This window comes from Acyrthosiphon pisum, chromosome A2 (genome assembly GCF_005508785.2).
Source record: "Acyrthosiphon pisum isolate AL4f chromosome A2, pea_aphid_22Mar2018_4r6ur, whole genome shotgun sequence".
Lineage (NCBI taxonomy): Eukaryota > Metazoa > Arthropoda > Insecta > Hemiptera > Aphididae > Acyrthosiphon > Acyrthosiphon pisum.
In genome coordinates this window covers 62,439,622-62,461,241 of record NC_042495.1, presented here as the reverse complement: position 1 = coordinate 62,461,241, position 21,620 = coordinate 62,439,622, and the positions used below count along the sequence as shown (strand labels likewise).

The following is a 21,620-nucleotide window of genomic DNA, read 5'->3' as shown; positions in this document are numbered from 1 at the left end:
GCATCGTGGACGACGTGTTATCATTATTTATTTTTTTTTTTTAATTTTAAATTTTTTTTTTATATGTCGTAGATTTTCTTTTGTATATTTTGTATTTGAATAAAATAAATGTACGAAAACATTATTATGTTTTATAAATATAATATATTATATATAAGTCAACTACAAACAATTCCTTATTACCATATTGTAACCAGCGGCGTAGATACGATTTTTTTCTGGGGGGGAGGGTTTAAATATATTTATGATACAAATTACAAGTTATTAGTTAATAAACGTCATTTTTATTTTGTTTCAAAATTGGTATTAGTTATAAATAGTTGCAACAGTTTTATATTAGACTGTTATAATAATTCATAAAATAAAATCCACTCGACGTCGTTATCGCTGTTTTTGTCGATTTTATAATTGGTTATTATTTCAGTACCTAATAGTTATCGAGGCCTAGCTATGATAAAATTGTTATCGACGATAATTTTGTCGACTTGTTGTGCTATATAATTTATTATTCGTACCTTCGGCAGTTTGCCGAAAGTCTCTTATCACAACAATTTTCCCAAAACAAAATACCATTATAAAAAAGGTTTTTGTTTGGGGGGGAACCCCTTACACCCCCCCCCCCCCCGTAACTACGCCACTGATTGTAACGCTGTTTGAAAGTAAACGTTTATGCGTGCTAAGCGCGCCACTTCATACGTTTAGAAATACACTCACTGAAGCGGTATTAATTTTGAAAAAAATTTAATTTTTAGATTTTTCCCTTTAGTTACACTGTAAGACCTACCTTTGTGCCAAATTTTACGTTTCTACCTATACGGGAAGTGTTTTATAATTTTGATGATCAGTGAGTGAGTCAGTAACAATTTTTGCAAATTTTGAAATCCTCCCATTTTGAAATGGCACAATATTAAGGGCTCATTTTCTTACAGCGTCCTAAACTACTCGAGATTAATCTGTGTTTTAAATTTCAAAAGTTTATCTTAAGATGAAACAGAGATATATATGTTAGAAAAACTGGGCGAATTGGTTCGTGTAAAGATACACTGGCATTGCTGGAACTTGGCCTGGCGCACTGCCGTGCGCTCAGATATATTATGTACACTTTTTAGTATAGCGATGAAAATAAAAATCATGGATAAAATTGAGCAACTCCTATACCCAGAGATATTATAAGTGTTTCAGTTATAACTTATATTGTGTGGACATGATTCTATATAAAATATTTTATGATTAAATAATCTTATGATACTAAGTACTTAGGGTGAGAATTTGGGAGTTGAATATTCGACGTACTTAAATAAGTACTATAACGCAACTACGTTATATGATAATAGCCTATTATTAATAGGTACTTTCTATGTATTATTCGGAGTGTTTTTTATGTTGTTGTGGAGCCAATAGTCATATATATTATATGGGGTTCGTAAATATTGTCGGTAACTGGTAAGTCATAAAAATATAAAATACTCTTCGTTTATTGGTCGTCAGATCAACCGTCATTTCATTTCAGGTTTCATTCATTCAATTCGACGCTTAAGTGTGCAGTGTGCTTGAAATCATAAAATAATGAGTAATGACGTTGAAGTACAGTAGCAAAATTGCAATTTAGGACGCCCCATAGAACTAGCCAACTGGGGCATAATAATATATTTATGTGTGTATCATAACGTCCATAACAAAGACAAACACGGTATGTACACCGAAATGTTATCTTGTTTATTATTTATACGCGTTTTTATCACACGTGTGATTTTTATCGTGAAGCTATAAAAAACGGAAACCGTTGGGGGACACGGGCACAGTGGTGGTCAAACGGTGGGGGGATGAGGGGGATAGATCCCCCCCATGAATTCTTTTCAATATTTATAACAATTTATAATTAAGTATATTCTATAATGTATTAAATTTTGTTCTATTTTTTTTTCTAAAAATAAATTATCATAATATTGTAAATTTCGACAGAATGTCAGAATATGTTTATACGTGTTTATATGACACAACTATATTATTAATTATTATCTACACTCATATCTAGGAACTAGGATATTATTGTCATTATTAATATTTAGTTGTTTACACAAAATATAATATGGGAATTATCCCCCTCGATCATCGAGAATTCTCAATAACAACTAGCTCTACACTTTCCCAGAACATTGGCCTATACGGGCGATAGTGCGATCGGTAGGTATATTTTACAATATTACGTACCAACAGCCCCAGGTAATTAGTTGGTTGAAAACTTGAAATATCGATTGCTTATTATTTGTCATAACTCATAATATTTAGGTATCACCGTGATTCGTCTTTACTCTTTCGTACTCGTGTTTTCTACTGTAGGTCCGTGTAGTACTATACTACTATTACTTACTATTATACGGTCGGTGTCTTTTGTAATATTGACTATTTTGTCTATTTTACATTTTCACAATTACTATGTCTATAAAAGGAAAATTACTAGCTATTTTGATGCAAGTTGCTCTACTTATAAACGCTCGGTGGATGAAAAAATAAGTAAGATCACTAATATCGTTACAGAAAATCAAGTTGTGGACGTAGCGATAATATTTATTCTATGACTGTTCATTGTGGGGTTATAATTTATAAATATAACATCCAACGAAGTACTGGACGAATTAGCAAAAAAAAAAAAACAAAAAATAGATATACTAATATAATTAAAATATTGTTAATACTATAATATATTTATAAAGTCTGTATGTTAAATGGACATTTTACCCCTGATTGTTTTCGGTGTAGTAAGATATTGACAATTATGGCCAAAATATTTAATAATAAAATAATAAATTTTTCATATTAAATAATAAAGTATTATTATGAAATAGTAAACTTTTAAAAATAGTGGGGGAGAAATGTCCGCATCAAAAATGTATATGGGGAAAATGTCCTACTACACCGAAAATAGTCCGGGGGGGAATGGTCGGGGGGAATGTCCGTGATTCAGTCTGTATACCTAAGTTATAAATAAAGTTTGTATTTACCATAATTTTATAAATTGATATTAGACATAACCATAAATTATATTTTTAATGATAAAATAATGCATAGCCCGCAAGTCCAAAGCGTATCTCAATTTTGGCCCGCCGTAAAAAAAGGTTGGAGACCCCTGTGTTAAACAATCAGCCGTATCCCCCCCCCCCCCATGACAAAATCATTTGACCGCCACTGCACGGGCACATATTATTACAAGTTACAACCAAGTTTTTCACAATAGTAAACACATATATCGTATATATATATTTTAGGCCTATAGCTATGATTATTGTTGTATATATAGGTACCTCGTACCGACCATATATTGGTTGTAATAAAATATAAGTATAGGTGTAGATATAAATCATATAATAACCATATTATATAGCTAATATAATGTGTAATGTACGTATTAAAAAAAAACACTTAATTTTTACGCATAAGTGTTTGTGTTTTATTTAATATTCAAAAATTAAATATATAGATATTTTAAATGGTGTATACAAGAAGTATTATGATAGTTTAGTTGTTAAAACATCGTCTAAATTAATGTCAAGTTTTGTTTTTACTGTACATTTATTGTAAAACCTTGATTTGATTGTTCTAACTTCTAAAATATAATATTACCCCCCCCGCGCCCCCCCCAATATGAAATTATTTACGCTCATATTAAATAGTCTCGTGATGTAGATCACATATACAATATACATGTAATATATTTTCTTACCTAGGTAAGTTTTATACACTTTTTTAGTTTTTACATCATCTTTAAAAAGTACTAAAAACCAATAAAAGATTATATTATGTTGTATTAATTTATTATTATTTTTTGTTTTCAGTACCTATACTTAGAATTTAAAAATTATATAATTATATTATATATTTTAAGCTAGAGCTGTTCGATTATTTCGATTAATCGATTATTACGACGATTATTTTTTTTCTTCGATTATTTTACAGTTTTCATAAAATTCGATTAATCGCCAAATAAACTAAATTCGATTAATCAAGTAATCGAATTTCCGATTAATCAATTAATTGAATTTTTCGAATAAACAAGATGATTAATCGTGGTTTTGACGGTTCGAATGAACTTCTATTTTTAGCACTTTGGGAATTTTGTACTCTATTCCATTTTGAGTGGGTCTGTGTTTACTTTACACCAACACACTAATCTTCATTAAAAAAAAATTAATCGGTTAATCAGTCATTGAAAAAATTGGTGATCAATTAATTATTAGTCGTTATAAAATCGAATTTTGGTTTGATTATTAATTTTCGATTAATCAAATAATCGATAAAATGTGAAATTAATAATCGAGTGGTAAAAAAATTAATTGAACAGCTCTATTTTAAGCTACTAGTTTTATTCAATTTTGTTGTATTGTGTATATGTATATTATTAAATGATGAAAATAATTAAGGGCTTCAAAACGTTACTAAAAACCCTAGGATGATTGAAAATAACCTATCCTGGACAACAAATTCTACTTATTTGATAGTTCTTACGTCAAAGTATGGTTAATTACATATATATACCAAAAATAACAATATAATTTATATAAAAAAAAAAATTAAAATAACGTTTAAAATACAAAAACAATAAACGGAAAAAATCAAATAACATTTGAAAGTACAAGAACGATAAACATTAAAATTGTATCTATAACTTTAAATATCCAAAAACGTAAAAACGATATATTTATTTTAAGGCTTTAAGCCCTGGAAAATATCTTATAATAATGACATAATAATTTTTTTTATAGAGTATATACATTTTTTTAAAAGAGTTCAGAAAAAAACGAGTGTAAAAAAAACTGTGTATATTATATATAATAAAATATAATCTTACAACTGTATCGTTAAAACATTATATATTATGTACATCATACATTTGTATACGATCTAAGAACTATAATATAAGGTAGGACACTAAAACATTATACAATAAGTACCTATTATACCTATACATACATTTTTATCGAATCATATCATCGCGTCGTCCTGGCGCCAAATCCATTGGCGCCCGAATCCTCGGTGACCATTTATTAAACGGGTTTCCAATCAAAATAAAAAAACACACATATATATATATAGGTATAATATAATACACAAAATTGAAAATATATTTATTGTGTCTATTTTACAATGAGAAGAAGGCCTTCGACAAAGAACCCGACGTCATTACATCTATCAATATAATAATGTATATTATACGCGCACTGTATATTTTATACACACAGACGCAATCCATTAAGTCTGCGAAATCGTGTGTGTATAGTGTGTTGGTAAGGTTTTTCATTTCCTATTCGTTTCGGTTGGCGGCGATGGTATAATGCATTTAGCACGCATTGGCTCAACCACGGTGCCGCAGCCGTCGCGGTGGCTTTTATGCTTGCCCATGTTTCTATACGACGCCCTTCGAGCCCGATGAATCGAAAGACCTGATAATATTATAATAGTTTCCTTATGCTCTCTTGCCACCACGGTTTAGCTGCAAATCTTACATAATATAGGTATAGACATTTTTATAGTTTGTTTCCAGTATCATGGCTGCGTACAATGTACATATTATAACATTTCACATATTATAGTGTAATGTGTCCTAGTAGGTACCTACTACCATTGATTATAAATATTATAATAGTATTTATAAGCAATGCTACTACTGTAGTAGTAAAAAACACTTGCATAATATGTATAATATATAAAATTATCTTTTTTTCTTAAAAATATTTATTGTAAATAAGTTTTGAAAGATAAACGCTCAACAGCCCCAGTATCACTCAGGATCTAAATGTTTGTAGGTATTTTTATTAATATATTATATTATATTTAAAAATATGTAATATATAAAATATTTTATATTTTTTTATAATAATAAATTAATCCTTGATGAAAAACAGTATACTTATTTTATTTTTAAACATTAGATTCTTTTAATAATATAATGTCAAACTATATTTGTCATTATTTAGTTACCTTTCATACCAATCACCTACCACATTTTCAGAAGCCATCTATATGGAAGAAACCTCAATAGCAACAAGAACAATCGAAATTATTCCAGTTACCTATCCTTAAATTCAGTGTTTGGAAGGAACGAGTTCCAAAAGGAACAAATTCCTGGAACGAATTCCTTTTTAAAGAACGGCACGATGAACGAATTCCTTTTTATAAAAAAAGAACGAGAAAATGAACTAGTTCTTTTTTTAAGGAAAAATAACAAAATTGTTCGTTCCTTTCTAGTTCCAATAATTTACGCAGATAAGTAGGTACATAAAAATTTAAATTAAGATATATTTTTTAATGTGTATAATGTATATTCCTAATTAGTGATTGTTATCGAGTATCGATGTTAAGACAATCGACATACGTTATCTAAAAATGTAATTTTGAAGAAAATTTCAAAATATATAATAATATATTGCATAAACATATAAAACATATACCTACTTGTAGTTATATATTATAAATACAAATTAAAGAAGTATGCATAATACCAAAAAAAAAACATTAATGATTAATAAGAATTTTTATTTTATTTGGAACTAAAAAAGGAACTCGTTCATTTTTCAAAGGAACGACAAAGGAACGAATTCTTTTTTTTTTAAGGAACTTGCCAAACACTGCAGTTAAATTTAATAAATCCAAATGGAAAATATACATATAAATAAAATAAATAATAATAATAATATAGGTAGGTGTATATTATATATTTTTTTATTTCCACGACGATGTGCTTTTATTTTAGAAAAATATATTCCCATTCTCACTGGTAAATTCCACTCATGGTAAACTAGTGAGTGTGAAGGTTTTTGATATCTTTCCCTGTTGCTCAACAGTGGTGTACCATCTGGGTTTAAATATACACGATAAAATGTTTGGGGAGCACCCCTATCCTCTTGCAAAATGCGGGTCGTAAACGTCAGCTTTGGGTATTATCCAAAATTGTCGTAAATTAGGGGTGGAACTAAGGGGAAGTAAACAACAAAAAAAGGTCGTAAAAATATACGTTCACTGAGCACACACAAGGAACTTCCTGCTTCGTCAATGCGTCGTCGAGGATTCTTTAATCTATAGTGCTGATTGGGGAGAAGGATAAAAAGAGACTTTTACATTTCAAAATTGCTTTTTCATTCTTTCAAACTATATAGTAAGCATATAACTCCAAATATCTAAATAATGCATACCTATAGTTAAACTATTAAAAATAATGGTACATTTCAAAAGTTATAAGAAAAATAAAAAATAATAGATAATATTTTAATATTTATATATAAAATATAAATCATACATTATATTTTGTTTTATTATATAAACATTATTCGATTCATGTGTATATAAAGTATACCTAATTTGATTTAGTTAGGTACTAAAATTAAATACTGAAATTCCAATCTACTAAATTACTCTATTACCTATTCTAATATATTTTATTATTAATAACTAAATGAGACTCAAGTGTATAAGTTCGTAACATGTATAAAAATCATTTATTTTTAAGCCTGCACGAAATGGCGAAATTTAAAGTTCTATATAATGGCTCTTTTTATCAAGCACGTTTATGCTTACTATTAATAGTATATACGATATTCCTCGATCTGGGACAAATGGTTGAAGAGTCCACATCATTTTTCTTCAGTTATGTTATTAATATGATGGAAACATATCATACGTATTTTCCTGAATTCGTTTTATTCAAAGATCTAGTTTCTTCAGAAAAGCTTCAACTTTATTATTACATGTAAAAATATTAGTTAATGGCCCTTGCATATTCAAATTTAATTCATTTAATAACGAAAAAATATCTGAAAAATACGCAACTTTTGCCAACCAAAATCCAAATTATATTTTGAAAATGGTCGGATAACAGTGATAACGTGTTAACCTCACGACTACACGAATAAGTACAATATGACGTTCACAACATTGTTAATTGATTCTAAGAAAAATTCTGGTCAAAAACTTATCAAATACTATAACTTATAGCCACGATTAAAGATATACTGGTTGCCCAACGAGCATGGAATAGTTGTCTTTAATATTACCGTGCCTTCGATAATTCAGCGCTGCTGTAACGCTTCGTCAGCAACTATTTTAAAATTGTAAATTGTTTGTGTATTTTAAAGTACTCATAACTCGCTTAAAAATTAAAATATAATAAAAAGCTCATGAGGTTGTCTAGATATTAATCTTACCTTTAGATTTTATAAGAGGTCAATTTACTCTAATGTTTAAGCTAACGGAGCTACACGTGTTCTGCTTTGAGTATAATTTGCTATATTATGCACTTGTAAGACTGAGACAACACATGTGGGTATCACGTCCTCTTAATATAATAATATTATCTCATATTAATATTGTAGAGACTAGAGAGCGCACTAAGTTAGTTCAACAGCTGATTCTGAAAGTAATTTCAATTGCCATGTGATATTGCTTGTGACATAGCCCGTCGGGTAACCATTATATCTTTAATCGTGCTTATAGCTATAAATATACTTTATCGGTTGACATTAACGGAAACGAATACATTTGATAAGCTTCTTTGTACCAATATTATCATTACTGTGAATTTACGAAAACGGTTTCATTTATATTTTATTATTTATAAGACTTAAAAATAAAAATATTATACCAAAGTTTTAAATTTTAGCCGACCCATTTAAAATTATTGGCGACCCAAAATTGGGTCGCGACCCTATGGTTAAGAACGGCTGTTGTAAACAATAGACGTGGGGACAGTTTTTCAAATGTTGCAAATTATTTTTCAGTTATAGATTCATAAACGTTTTTCTTTCTATAGCTTACATTAGAAATGTCAATAGAAGAATTTCAACAAGTTTTTCTACCTTTATCAAAAATAAAAGTTCACCGAATAGTTACATTATATAGTATATTATACAGCCATAAGATAATTTCGATTTTTATTAATTTTTTTTTTATTTATTAAATTTGATTCTTTAAACAAGTATGCTAGGATAAAACAACGTTTCCGCTCAAAATCGTTTTTCATATGCAATGGTTTATCATTGAATTCAAATATAACACATCCATCACAATGACATGCTCGATACCTACTATTGTACAGCAGTGTGTAAAGCGGCACCCACCTGTCCACCTTTTTATTTTATATTTAGTATTTATTAAAACGATTTACAAATCGTACAATCTATACAGTGTCTAACAACAAGTTAAATAATTAAATTTGTTTGTTAATAATGGTTAGTCCCCCCCCTAACTTTAAGATCTAGTTACGAACTCACGCCTAGGGTATAGTAGGGTAAACAGATAGTTTGAAATTCCCGAAGCGATTTAGTATTAGAGGGCTTTGCAGAAGTCCATACGGCATAACTGACTATACGGCAGATTACCGTATGTTCAAACTGGTCGCATAATTAGCTTGCATAATGTACCTATATGGTGAGTTTGGATTTCAAGAGTGGTCTTAGGACGTCTACAAATCTGAAGCAATTACGTTTATACGATCAAAATATAATGAATTAAATAAGTAAATATAATATATTTTAATTTTATTAGTCTATAATGAGATTTTTTATTTTTAACTTTTTAACATTTTTTTTAATTTCTTTAATTACTGTGGTAGTAAAGACAACTTTTCGACTTTGAGGTGGGGGATCTAAAAATATATGTGACTGTGCACACACATCTTCGTCATCAATACGAGGATAAAGGAGCTAAAATTGTTCAAAGAATAGATAGTGTTATATTATACAGATAGTCTTCCAAATTTCACGTGACATAAACTGTGGGGATTATGTTAGTCCCACGTTTATCTACTCGAGTAGGTAACCGTGGTTAGTTCTTACGAGGTCTCCATTTACTCTAAGCTCCACCATTCTTGTCACATGCACTATTGGGAAGGACCTGTGTATATAAAAATATATTATATATTGGTTATAATATATAATAACTAATTTTATTTTAAATAATCGAAACATGGCATTAATGTTGCAGCGGCTAATAAAGTGTATTTCTTTTTCATCTAAAGCTCTTTGAGGCACAAATTTTAATATATTTTTCCATATATCGTCCACAACACCATAAATAAAATTGTAGTCATCGTCATTGAAGTTAAATCTATATTATAAATAAACAACAGATTTTAGAAAAGATAATGGTATTTTCTTGAAGTTAAAATCCTCTCATCTTATAATTTTATTTATGTAGGTACCCGGTACACCTTTATACATACCTCTATACATAGATATATTATAGGTAGGTATACAGCTAACTTTTAATTATGTAGTAAGTATACAATAATATCATAAAATATATAAGAAATATTATTCGCAGTTATAAAATAATAATTGTTCAGTTACCTCCAATATTCCTTATATTTTATTGACTATTGTACAATATTAAATTGTAATTTGTCTATTTTCGTACATAAGCTCAAGACCCAAATTATTTGGTTCCTTAACACTTTAAGAATAAAAGATATATATATATATATATATATTAAAATATAATTTTTCTTTAAAAGATGAAGGTATTAATAATTAATACAGGTCGCGTTGAACTTAAAAAGCTCAACATTTCTATTTTCTAATTTGTATAGTAAAAGTCTCAATAATCACAAACTCTTAAGTATTTTTAAATGTATATAATTGTCTAGCCTCATTTAAAGTTAATTCAAAAATCTATAAATACTATGTGACCTGAAAATTATTTTCCTCTTTCAAATGTAAAAAAAAATTATCAAAACCCGACTAGAGAGTAGAAATTCTTCAAGACGTGATCGTTTTTCCTGCCAAATCATTTTTGACCGTTGAAATGGGTTGGTTTTATTCTTTCCGTTCAACCCGCTCACTGTTATCAAGGGTGGTTCCAGGGGGGCTAAGGGCCACGGCCCCCTAAACCAGGAAGCATCCCCTGACTGTTATAGTGTTATATGGCCGCTGCACAACGTAATTAGTAGACAGTGGTAAGTGGTAACTTACCTAGTACCTACCTGTAATTACCTGAATTGTTTCACCTTAATAAATAGCTGAGGTCCTTGTCACGATTAGAGACCATGCTTATTTTGGGAGTCCGGAGAAGTTCCATTAAGAATGTTTACTTTGGCCTTGCACTTACAAGTAAGTATCTAGTAATCTATGAAAATGTACAAAAATGTCAATCACCAAATATAAAAGAGATGTGTGTTGTTTACTAGGACGATACCCTTCTAAACCAAAATCGTACACTTACCTATCAGTCAGTTCACTTTTCGACCAAAATCGTTCATTATCGGCCAAATCAAAAAGGTTAATACCTACATAGGTATTTACTTTATTTTATGCATTTAGAAATTTATTAAAACCTTTATAGATAATTTCATTGATTATTCGGTTATTTTATTAATAATAATTAGATACATAAATAGATACATTTTCTATAACTTGTATTTTTAATAATTTTCAATGTGACTATAATAATAATATTTATAAAAATTGTATATGATAATTTAATATATTAATTATTATAGAATATATTTATTATCAAATAATTACTAACAACATTTATATATTATTATTATTAATTTATATATTACCTAAATACATTTTATGTACTTACTTTATAACTTATATTTTTGATAATTAGGTATAATTTGATATTTATAACAGAAAGTAGATACCTATTAAACTTTTTGGTTTTATCGAAAAGTGCAATGGACGAAAATAAAAGGTACGATTTGGTCGAAAATGGCAAATAAATAGTTTTAAAGAATGTAATTAATTCAAGACTATAATTTTTAATATACTCATAGGTTATAGATTGAATTTTTTACAAAACGCCCGTTCAATTTGTAGGTATACTAACGTCATAAATCATAGTTATACTAATTATTAGTAAATATCGTTGGGACGTTGGGAGTATAGTTCAATTTTGTTTACGAATTACGTTATTTTATCATTGAGGAATTTTAAATTTAAAAACCCGCCTAAATTATGTTTCTTACAATTTTCAATCTGAACAATGGTATAATATTAAAGTAACTTCTTTGGGATTTTTTTAGTGATAAAGCATTTAGGTCACAGATAGCGATATCTTTTACATATTTTGTATACGCAATTTCAATTTTTAACGGATCAATAGTAAAATTTTTGATTAATTATTTAATATTTAATAATAATTTAGATTTTAGTTAGATTATACATATTATTCAAATTAACAATATATTTAAGACTTAATTGTTATCGTATGATAGATCATTAATCATTGAATCACGTTTATTACGTAAACAAGAAGAAAAATCATCGCATGCAATGTGTTCCATCAGAGATTTTTTCCCTATTGATTATAGTAAATTTCAGTATCTTACTAAAGTTTAACATTATAATATTTAAATACAATTAATAATTATAATTGATTTATTGATTTATTCTTTACATTAAAGGAGTCAGTGGAGCCAAACCCAGGAAAAATTTTATTCTAGAGAATAAGAGATATGTGACTAAATTAGGAAAAGACACCCAAACGTCAAAAGAAAATGTAAAACCATCAAACAAATTACCATGCACCAATATTCAGGTACACTATCAATCTACTATTTATGCGTGAAACCTGTATTTAACTAATCATTGCAACAAGGTAAATTTTGATTTATAAATATGAGACCTTGTTCACAAAAAATTAAATAATCTATCATGGGAAACAATTAAGGTTGTATATTATAAAATTATTTTGACAAGGGGTGGACTTAATAATACCTATAATAGTAGGAATTAATAGGTTACTATTAATTTTATAAGCATTTAATCAAAAGTTATTACAAAAACCTAATAGGTTAAATTAGATAATTATTAATAAATAATAGGTATTAAAAGACATTGTTTTATGTATTAAGATATATCATAAGTGATAAGATTAATTGGTAATATTAATATAGATATGTCTATTTACAATAGATCTACTATATACCTAGCGTATAATATTATATTAAATATTGAATGTAGCCATGTAGGTATATATAATATTAACCATTCAGTGCTTGGATTGGAAGGTGACCAGGTACATTTATTTATGATTGCTCCTTCCAATTATATCCTAATTAAAAAGACAAACATTAAGGTACACATTTTTTTTACACTTATATCCCCTTATTATTTTTTCCCAATTCAAGCACTGCTTACATTATACTGATAAAATATAAAAATTTATATTCAATAATTTTTTATAATTATTATTACTAATAGCCAATTGGTAATAATTGCTATAGATATAGAGTAATTCTTCAAAGAAAAAACTCTTCATAAAAATTTGATCATCAATTCATACAAATATTATTTATTACTGATTTAATACGTGAATTTTATAATACCCATATTTTAATGAGCCTATTTATTTTCTTTAGTTTTTAATAAATTTAAATTGTTTTAATTAAATATTCATAGAGTTTAAATTATCAAATAAAATATTTAATATTAATGATGTTTCATACTATCCAAATAACTAATAATTTATTTTTAAATACATTAAATAATGTATAATAATTTACCTGGTTATATTATTAATTGAAGACATTTTTTTTTCAGTCATCAGACATTAACTAAATTGTAATAATGCACTCTTCAATGTGTATCTGTTTTTTTGTTTATTTATGTATCATGGCAACAATAAAATCAGTGTCTTCATATTTTACAAAACATTAATTTTTAATATATTCAATCTTGATGATGTTATATCAATAATATTATAAACCATGACAACCAAAGGATAAATATGATTAATAGGTAGTTGAATATTAATAATATTAATAGGTAAATTAATGACAATAATAATATATTACCATATTTATGTGTTTGTAATATATATATATTTTTTTGATTACACGCGGCCACATAGGTCATTGGGTGGTTTTTTAACTGTGGGGGAGGGTACTGTAGGTTAAATTAACACTTGTGTTTTATTTAGGCAGAATTTAAAATTGGGCACAGTTGCCTGCCCAGAGAGAGAAGCCACTCGTGGTCGAGATTCAAACCGACGCTTTAGTCTGATCGGCCACTCCGTCCCCCTGTAATATATTGTATAATACTATGATATGCATAATACTATGAGTGGCAGACTAAGAAAAACTATTTCACCAACATGCTTATTTTTAAGTCTTATAGAACATGTGGCCCTCCTATTAATAGTTAATAATAATTAAACAAGCTAGTTCATATTTTGCACTTAATAAAAACAGAAAATAATATTAAATAAAAAAAAATTTTTTTAAATATAATAATATTATAGTTACAAAAATACAATAGCCAACTATAGGTATATATTATCATAGAATTATTTGTTATAGTTGATTATAGTAGGAAATCGACGATTGTATTTATATTTATAGATCATAAATACGTAGGTACCTAATACGAATATTATTATGCATAATACGCATAATTATCGTACCAAGCTAACCATCGCCATTGCTTTCGAATTCATGCAACTTTATATTAATTAATATAGATGCATTGTGGTCAACGTTAAAGGTATGTAGCGTATGTCCAGCGTCACTACCAGTCAGAACATAGGTTTCGGCGTCACGATACAGTGCTGTTCTACTGTTTGACACTGCAGGGAAACCATACCTTAACACGACGAGCATCAATAACATATTCTAAGTTTTGGCCATCTGACCTTGCTGCTCGAAAATCGAATTGCGTCTGATACGATAAATTATAAGCCGTTATGTTCATATTTGTAATCATCGTGAGAACACAGTGTCAAAGATAATTATGTAATAATAACAAATATCATAATAGACATTTTAAAATATGGTACAACTCTTTTTACTCGATTATTTTAACAATATAATGGGGGGGGACCTCTTAGTTAAATTCCACGAAATAAACAAGTAACAATAATTATAATATATGTAGTTTAAAGAATGGAAGGAGAACACTAAGAAATCTATAACTCTGATTAACTGGTTTAAAAAGAATAATATTTTTATATACATATTAAATGCTATCTTTAAATTACAGGCCACAATTAAATACTACTTAGTATATAAAAATGAGGATGAATATTATTTATGGTAATGTGGTGATCTGTGTTTAAAATTTGAAATTTTTATATGGTCACTTAACTTAATCAATTCTATAATTTAATATACTAATGTATTTTATATAGATATATACTATTATTAATTTTATACTTACAAATATTTGCAGAATTTCAAATTGAGACAAGGAACAAATAAAGAAACCAACCCAGAAAACTCAAAAAGGAAAATAAAATCTATAGACTTGGATCAAATTGATGCTAGTATTAAATCAATTCGTTCTGCAATAGCTCAAACAAAGATTACACAAAAAAAATTAGGAATCAAAAATATCGAAAATGTATTGTTGACTTTTAGAGATCAAGGTACTTAACTTACTGGTACGCCCAGTTAACCATGATATATACAACAAGGTATGATCGTAATTTTTGAACAAGTAGGTAAGCAAGTAATGTGTTGCTCAGACTTGAACCAAATCTGGACTTTACCATGTTGTTTATATCATGACAGTTAACTAACTATTCGCCAAATAATATTCAAAAAAGTTACAAAAATAACATATTACTATTGTAACGAAAATATTTTATTATAGCTACACAAACAGTAAATCCATATGAAGAAGAAGGTAAATTAAATAATAATATTATCAGAAATCCAATATTACAGACTTCAGATATGGCTAAAACCATTCAAACAAAACACATGAACACCATTTCTGTATCAACTGAAAACTCCGAATCAGAGTATTCTAATGTTATGTCTAGAAAAAATGTTAATTCTGTACATCAACAGGATGACAATAATTCCAAAAGAAAACAACAACATTTAGTTGGACTTAAAGAAAACATAATGGGTCATCATCAACCTGGGGAAATACCAAAGTACAATTAAAGCCAAAATATTTTTTAATAATTTCCGTAATACATTATTATTCTTAATAGATACCTGAAAGATCGTAAAGCACTGAAAGAAAAAAATGAGAAAGAAGTACAAAAGAAATTGGCAATTAGGCGTGCATTGGGTCTTGATGATCCAGCATGTCCTCCAGGTCATGTATTATTACCAGAACCTGAGCGTCTGGAACATCTAGCTAAAATAAAAAAAGGTAACAGTTTTTCATTTTAAATGGTCCAAACTTAACATAATAATGTACTGTATAATACACTTAATTGATATAGATTATAATCAATTGGTATTGCAATTGAATATGTTGCCTGTCGGTTCAGATTCATATAAGATGAAAGAAAAACGTAAACGCATAGAAAAAGAATTGGATCAAGTACAACTAGGTATTAAATTATTTTCTAAAGAGAAATTGTATGTTAAAATCAATCAAAAAATGGCTGATTCTTACAAATAATTAATACAATACTATAAAATTAATAAGGCCAATAACTAGTGTGTTAATGCATTTCAGAGCAATGTATTTGTAAAAATATTAATTGTGAGTTAAACGGTTGAATTATTTTTAAGAAATATGTATTATAGTTTATTTACTAATTATTACTTACTCTGTCTGTTATTATTTTATCATTTAAAAATTCTGCTGTGATTTATTTTAATTTGACAATATTATACAATTATTAGGTATAAGAATTTTTAATTAATTTTTTTATGATGTTATAACTTGATGATTATTATTATATTATTAAACTATCTGATTTCTGTGACTAAAAATCAATAAAATATTGTTATTTTATATTTATATTTTTTTTAACAAAATATGAAATCTACTGCAATAAATGCCTACTTAAGAGCCAAGAAGGACGTCATACCCAAATATTTTAATGTCTCAGTATTGCTAACGCATATTATATAAAAATGTACGTCCAGTAGTTCTAATTTTGTATTAGTTTAAATATTATAGTGAATTGACCTATTATCGAAATTAAATCTAAGATCATTATCTGTGTTCTCTCGTAGGTTTTAACAATATTTTAATTTTTAAGTGAGTTCTGAGTATGTAAAATATTAATATATTTTGAAGATGTTCATAATCATAATAATTGATAAAATACATTCTATTAGCAATTTTAGTTTTTGCTAGTATCTGAAAAGAATTAATTTATCAAAGTTTTTTTTAATTGATTAAACATAAACAAATTTCATTTTTTAAAAGAATTATTCCGTATAGTTAGTACTTTTGCTTTTTTCTTAAATGTTGATAACATTTGTCTAACATATTATGCAGATCATTTCGTAGTAAAAATGTGAATGGCAAATTTCACTGGAACAATATTGTGAACCAACCACCATTGTCATAGGTAGGCCATAGTTGTTTATAAATTTAAAACAACATTAATGATTTTTCCGTAATTCTAGTATCCTGCAGTCGGGTGCCATATGTTTGCGTTTCTTTTTTTTCAGCGCAAAGTACAATTTATTTCCAAATTTTAACCTTCTGATATAACAATTAAAAAATTTGGTGATTTCACGGTCTGGGACTATAGTACATGGTTCAATGGTTCACGTATAATCTGGACTCGAAATAATTAATTTCTTGTGGTCCTTTTTATGAGTTTATGGATATCAGATTACAAGTACATACTGAATTACTGAAGAATCAAGTACTTTATACCCATGATATAACAAACTAGTTCATTAAATCATGCCACAACCTACACTTTACACGTTCGACTTGAGTGCTAAGTGTCATATAAAATTATGGATTACGATAACAGGGTTCATGGGTGTTCGGACTGTACTGTTAGTGCTAGGTTACTTCCAGGCCTGAAGAGAGGGCCTGTAGCCCAGCCAATTCCACCAGGTCTTATTTTTAATATAGCCTGGATTGGTTTCTCCCTAGGGCCCTGGTTACTTCCCATTATTAAACGTGAAGTAAAAGTTGGGTTCTGGGTATTGGTTGGCTTACATCCCTCATGAATATTTACAAATATTACCCATGTGTATCACATATTTATCCTTGTTCTACTTTCATACTTAAAAAATGATAGGAACTTAAAGAAGAAAGAATATACAATTTACATGTAATAAAGTTAATCATATTTAATATACACGTTAATCCACAACAACCTTATCATTTTTTCTCTTTATCGTCAGGGTTCATTTTTTTACATTTGATCTCCTTCACTTGAAGACCTATAAAAAACAATTATATAAATTAATATTATTAATTAATAATATTAAATTAGAATATGTTACCAGGTGGCAATGATTGTTTAAGTTTCTCTGCTTTTTCCTTGTCTGTAATTACTAAGGTGTAAAGGAATCGAGAACAACGAACCTTGAATTTTACATTTTCAATGTTCTTCTTAATCTTGACAGCTATAAAAATAATATTAAAATTAAATACACTTAAGTAATTGTATAATATTTAGATAATACAAATATTACATTTGGCATCCTTCCTTCTAGCCTTCAGGAGGAAATCTTTGATTTCCTTAATTTCTTGCGGCTGAAAAGTAAAATACAATTAATTATTATTATCATATATACAGATACATAACAATATTACAAAAAATAACTAATTGTTAATTGATAACAAGAATAATACAATATGGACCAAGTTTCACTGAAACAGTATAGTTCTGTTTCTAGAGGATGAGGTGAAATTTAAGTTTTACGCAATATCATTCAAGCCGTTGGTTTTTAATTTAATATCAGAACATGCTTTTACACTTGTTCTCTGTATTCTATATACATATTTCTATTATACTCTCATTATGGAATTATAATTTACAATACAAAATAGTAAATTTACTTGTGTAAGTTAAATACTTCTCCTAGGACTAAACGTATACATTTTTATGGGTAATGAGTATTTATCTTATTATATATTGTACATTATATTTTATTCAAAATTGAGATTTCATAATAGGTACCTAACTAATGATTAAGTGTAATTTAAAAAACTAAACAATTTTTACTTCAGAATTACGTTCCTTAATATACAATCACTTAATGATCAGTATGTAAGGTTCATCATTATGTAGTTAAAATAATGTAAATTAAGTACCTACCCATAGGCGCAAATAGGGTTAACATTTTGAGGAGGCTAACAAAACTATATATTTAAAATAACCCACAGAGGGTTTATGTCTAAACCAATAAGGGATATTTTTTTGGGGGGGTCTAAATCTTAGTCAGGGGGCTAAGCCACCATAGCCCCCCTAGTTGCGCCAATGTACCTACCTAAGCATATTGATAATTCTTCAATATTACATTTCATTCAATAATTAATGTATTAATTATTATATAATTTAATCCAATATACAAATATGGGTAGGTACACAATAAGATTCAAATTATGAAATGTCTAATAAATTATATTTATATTTCTATTGAGGTGGCATAGGTAAGCAAGTTATTTTTAATATTGATTTTGAAATATAAATTATAAAACCATATTATACTTATCTATGCATAAAACATAAAACACTAAACAATCAAAAAATATTAGAGCTACTACAGAACTATTTTTGTAACTAACTGCCTATCTAATTGTATCCCCTTCTACCCTGACATTTTTTTAAACTAGCGAGCCATATTTATGTACTTACTAATATTATTATTTATAGATACTATTGTACTAATACAGTAATATACTATATTTTATAGAAAAAACAAATAAAAACCCAATAGTAGCTGTAACTAAGATAATATTAAGTATTTCGTAAAAAACACTACCTAATCGCTATTGGAATAATGCGCAAATATATTAAAATAATGCAGTTTACCCCGACTTTTGGGAATTTTTTTCGGAAATCTTTGGGTATATTTCAATGAGTTAACTTTAATGGTCTAATCAAAATTTGTCAGTCGGACTTAGTTCCAAGGTTATACAATTTTTAAGTTCGGGATTTTAAGTATATTATTCCACGAATCTACATAGGAAATACAGTATACCTCCAGAGATTTTTAGAAATTTTTTTCGGAAATCTATATATTTCAACGATTTAAGCACAATGGTACAATCAGAATTTGTATGAGTTCATATTTATATTAAAATATTTTTCTGTGTGTACTTGTGTGTTTATTTTTTTTGAGCTTTTTTCCGCGATTCCGTGTATCACATTGATCATTACACTGACATAAAACTTAGTTTTAACCTTTTTTTGTTATTTCATTAAATAACGCTTACCATAATTTATTTGGTAGTCACTAGTTGATGTCCCGAGAAAAAGTAAATGAAGTTTGTTCAGCGACAAAACTTCCAAATGTTATATGGATTAAGGATTAATGAAACGCAACAATCAAACGAGAGACCGAAAGAACACAATTTATAAGCAATTAATTACTAATAAGTATGTAAGATGTAACATTCGCGGATTACAGAATACAGACACAGTCTGTGATATCAAAACAATCGAACAAAGAGATAACTTATCGATATTTGAACAAGTTGTTTAAAAAATTTCTTAATTATTGCCTGCTCTTAATATTATTTATGGATTTAAAGAAATTCAAATAGTTTTGATTTTGGTTTAAGTCTAATAAACTTTTGTTATTGACTTTTTCTTAATTAAATAACTCGTCATTACCTTTATAAAATCGATATTATATCGATTATTGATTAAAAATGCAATAGTATAACCTCTAAAACTTAACCAGTTCTGACAGTTTTCAAGAACTCAAATCACAGATATATAAACATACATGTATGTTTATATATCTGTGACTCAAATCAAAATACCTAAATTATCATTATGTACAAATTCACGGCCTTCTAAGGCCGTGTACAAGATGAAGTGGAAAATGGAAATTGGAAATGTATATATTTACAACCCACGATTTATGATAGTCTTACTATCTTAAATCGTGTTACAACCCAAGGTGTATTGATAAGGTATCGTCACTTGTGTGAAAACTTGATTGAAAATTTTACTACAGAGTCGTCACCACCGGGAGCGCTATATGTCCTAAAGAGGCCGAAAAACGAACACTTTAGTACACCAAAACTATAGAAAATTTAAAATATATTATGATTTAAGGAATAAAATTCAAAATTTTTTATTGCATAATGACTTCTATGTTCTAAATTATTTGTATACATGTATTGATGTATTTAAATACTTTCTTTTTATCAAATACAACTTTAATATTATTAAATATAATTAACTAAATTAACTAAATTGTCATTTTTAAATTTCCTATTACAAAAAAATATATGAAAAATGTAAGAGTTAATTCACTAAATTATCATACATAATGCTTTCAAAGTGTTAATAATAATTATTAATTATTAATTAATAATTAATATATTGATTTTAAATAGAATTCATAATACTGCCAGTACTAGTATTATACTAGTATTCATATTACCTATGTGTTACCAAAATGCATACTTTAAATATCTTTTTATAAGCATTTATTACTCAGTTGTACCTATCACCATTCACCATTGATTTTATAATATATTCATAGTATTTATTGTATATTATAAAATAAATGTTATTACCTATATATTATTATATATTAACTGAGATCCTGGGGATAGAAACATATCTAGGTATATGCTAAATGGTTGATAGACTTATATGAACATCCTAGATCAATGCTTATTTTCTTTAGACTTTAAGTGTTTATGGAAAAAGTTTAAATACTTAAATTTTAATACTATTATTAATATTTCTCAAAGGTATATGTAGTTATTGAAGAAATATATAAA

General features: G+C 27.6%; 2 protein-coding genes across 2 annotated transcripts; one reads left to right on the top strand and one right to left on the bottom strand.

Moving 5' to 3' along the window:
* Positions 1–12,108: 12,108 nt before the first annotated feature.
* On the top strand, positions 12,109–16,505 carry LOC100573150. The gene is made up of 6 exons (XM_003243313.4): positions 12,109–12,303; positions 12,398–12,531; positions 15,162–15,357; positions 15,585–15,873; positions 15,934–16,097; positions 16,171–16,505. Exons 1-6 carry the CDS (start codon positions 12,267–12,269, stop codon positions 16,350–16,352), a joined length of 1,002 nt encoding a protein of 333 aa, XP_003243361.1. The 5' UTR covers positions 12,109–12,266; the 3' UTR covers positions 16,353–16,505.
* A 1,467-nt stretch (positions 16,506–17,972) lies between these two features.
* Positions 17,973–20,319, bottom strand: LOC100165966 (60S ribosomal protein L38). Its single transcript, XM_001951501.3, has 4 exons — positions 20,094–20,319; positions 18,347–18,407; positions 18,155–18,277; positions 17,973–18,091 (listed from the first exon to the last, which is right to left on the bottom strand). Exons 1-4 carry the CDS (start codon positions 20,094–20,096, stop codon positions 18,030–18,032), a joined length of 249 nt encoding a protein of 82 aa, XP_001951536.1. The 5' UTR covers positions 20,097–20,319; the 3' UTR covers positions 17,973–18,029.
* Between the last annotated feature and the right edge of the window lie 1,301 nt (positions 20,320–21,620).

What these genes read in the sequence shown, in the direction of transcription:
- LOC100165966 (XM_001951501.3), bottom strand. An exon ending in TAGAAGGAAGGATGCCAAAT is followed by an intron (nt 18,278 to 18,346) that starts GTAATATTTGTA and finishes TTATTTTTATAG; the next exon opens with CTGTCAAGATTAAGAAGAAC. An exon ending in TAAACAATCATTGCCACCTG is followed by an intron (nt 18,092 to 18,154) that starts GTAACATATTCT and finishes TGTTTTTTATAG; the next exon opens with GTCTTCAAGTGAAGGAGATC.
- LOC100573150 (XM_003243313.4), top strand. Translation starts at nt 12,267, where the DNA reads ATGTGTTCCATCAGAGATTTTTTCCCTATTGATTATA. An exon ending in TACCATGCACCAATATTCAG is followed by an intron (nt 12,532 to 15,161) that starts GTACACTATCAA and finishes AAATATTTGCAG; the next exon opens with AATTTCAAATTGAGACAAGG. An exon ending in TCTAGCTAAAATAAAAAAAG is followed by an intron (nt 16,098 to 16,170) that starts GTAACAGTTTTT and finishes TAATTGATATAG; the next exon opens with ATTATAATCAATTGGTATTG.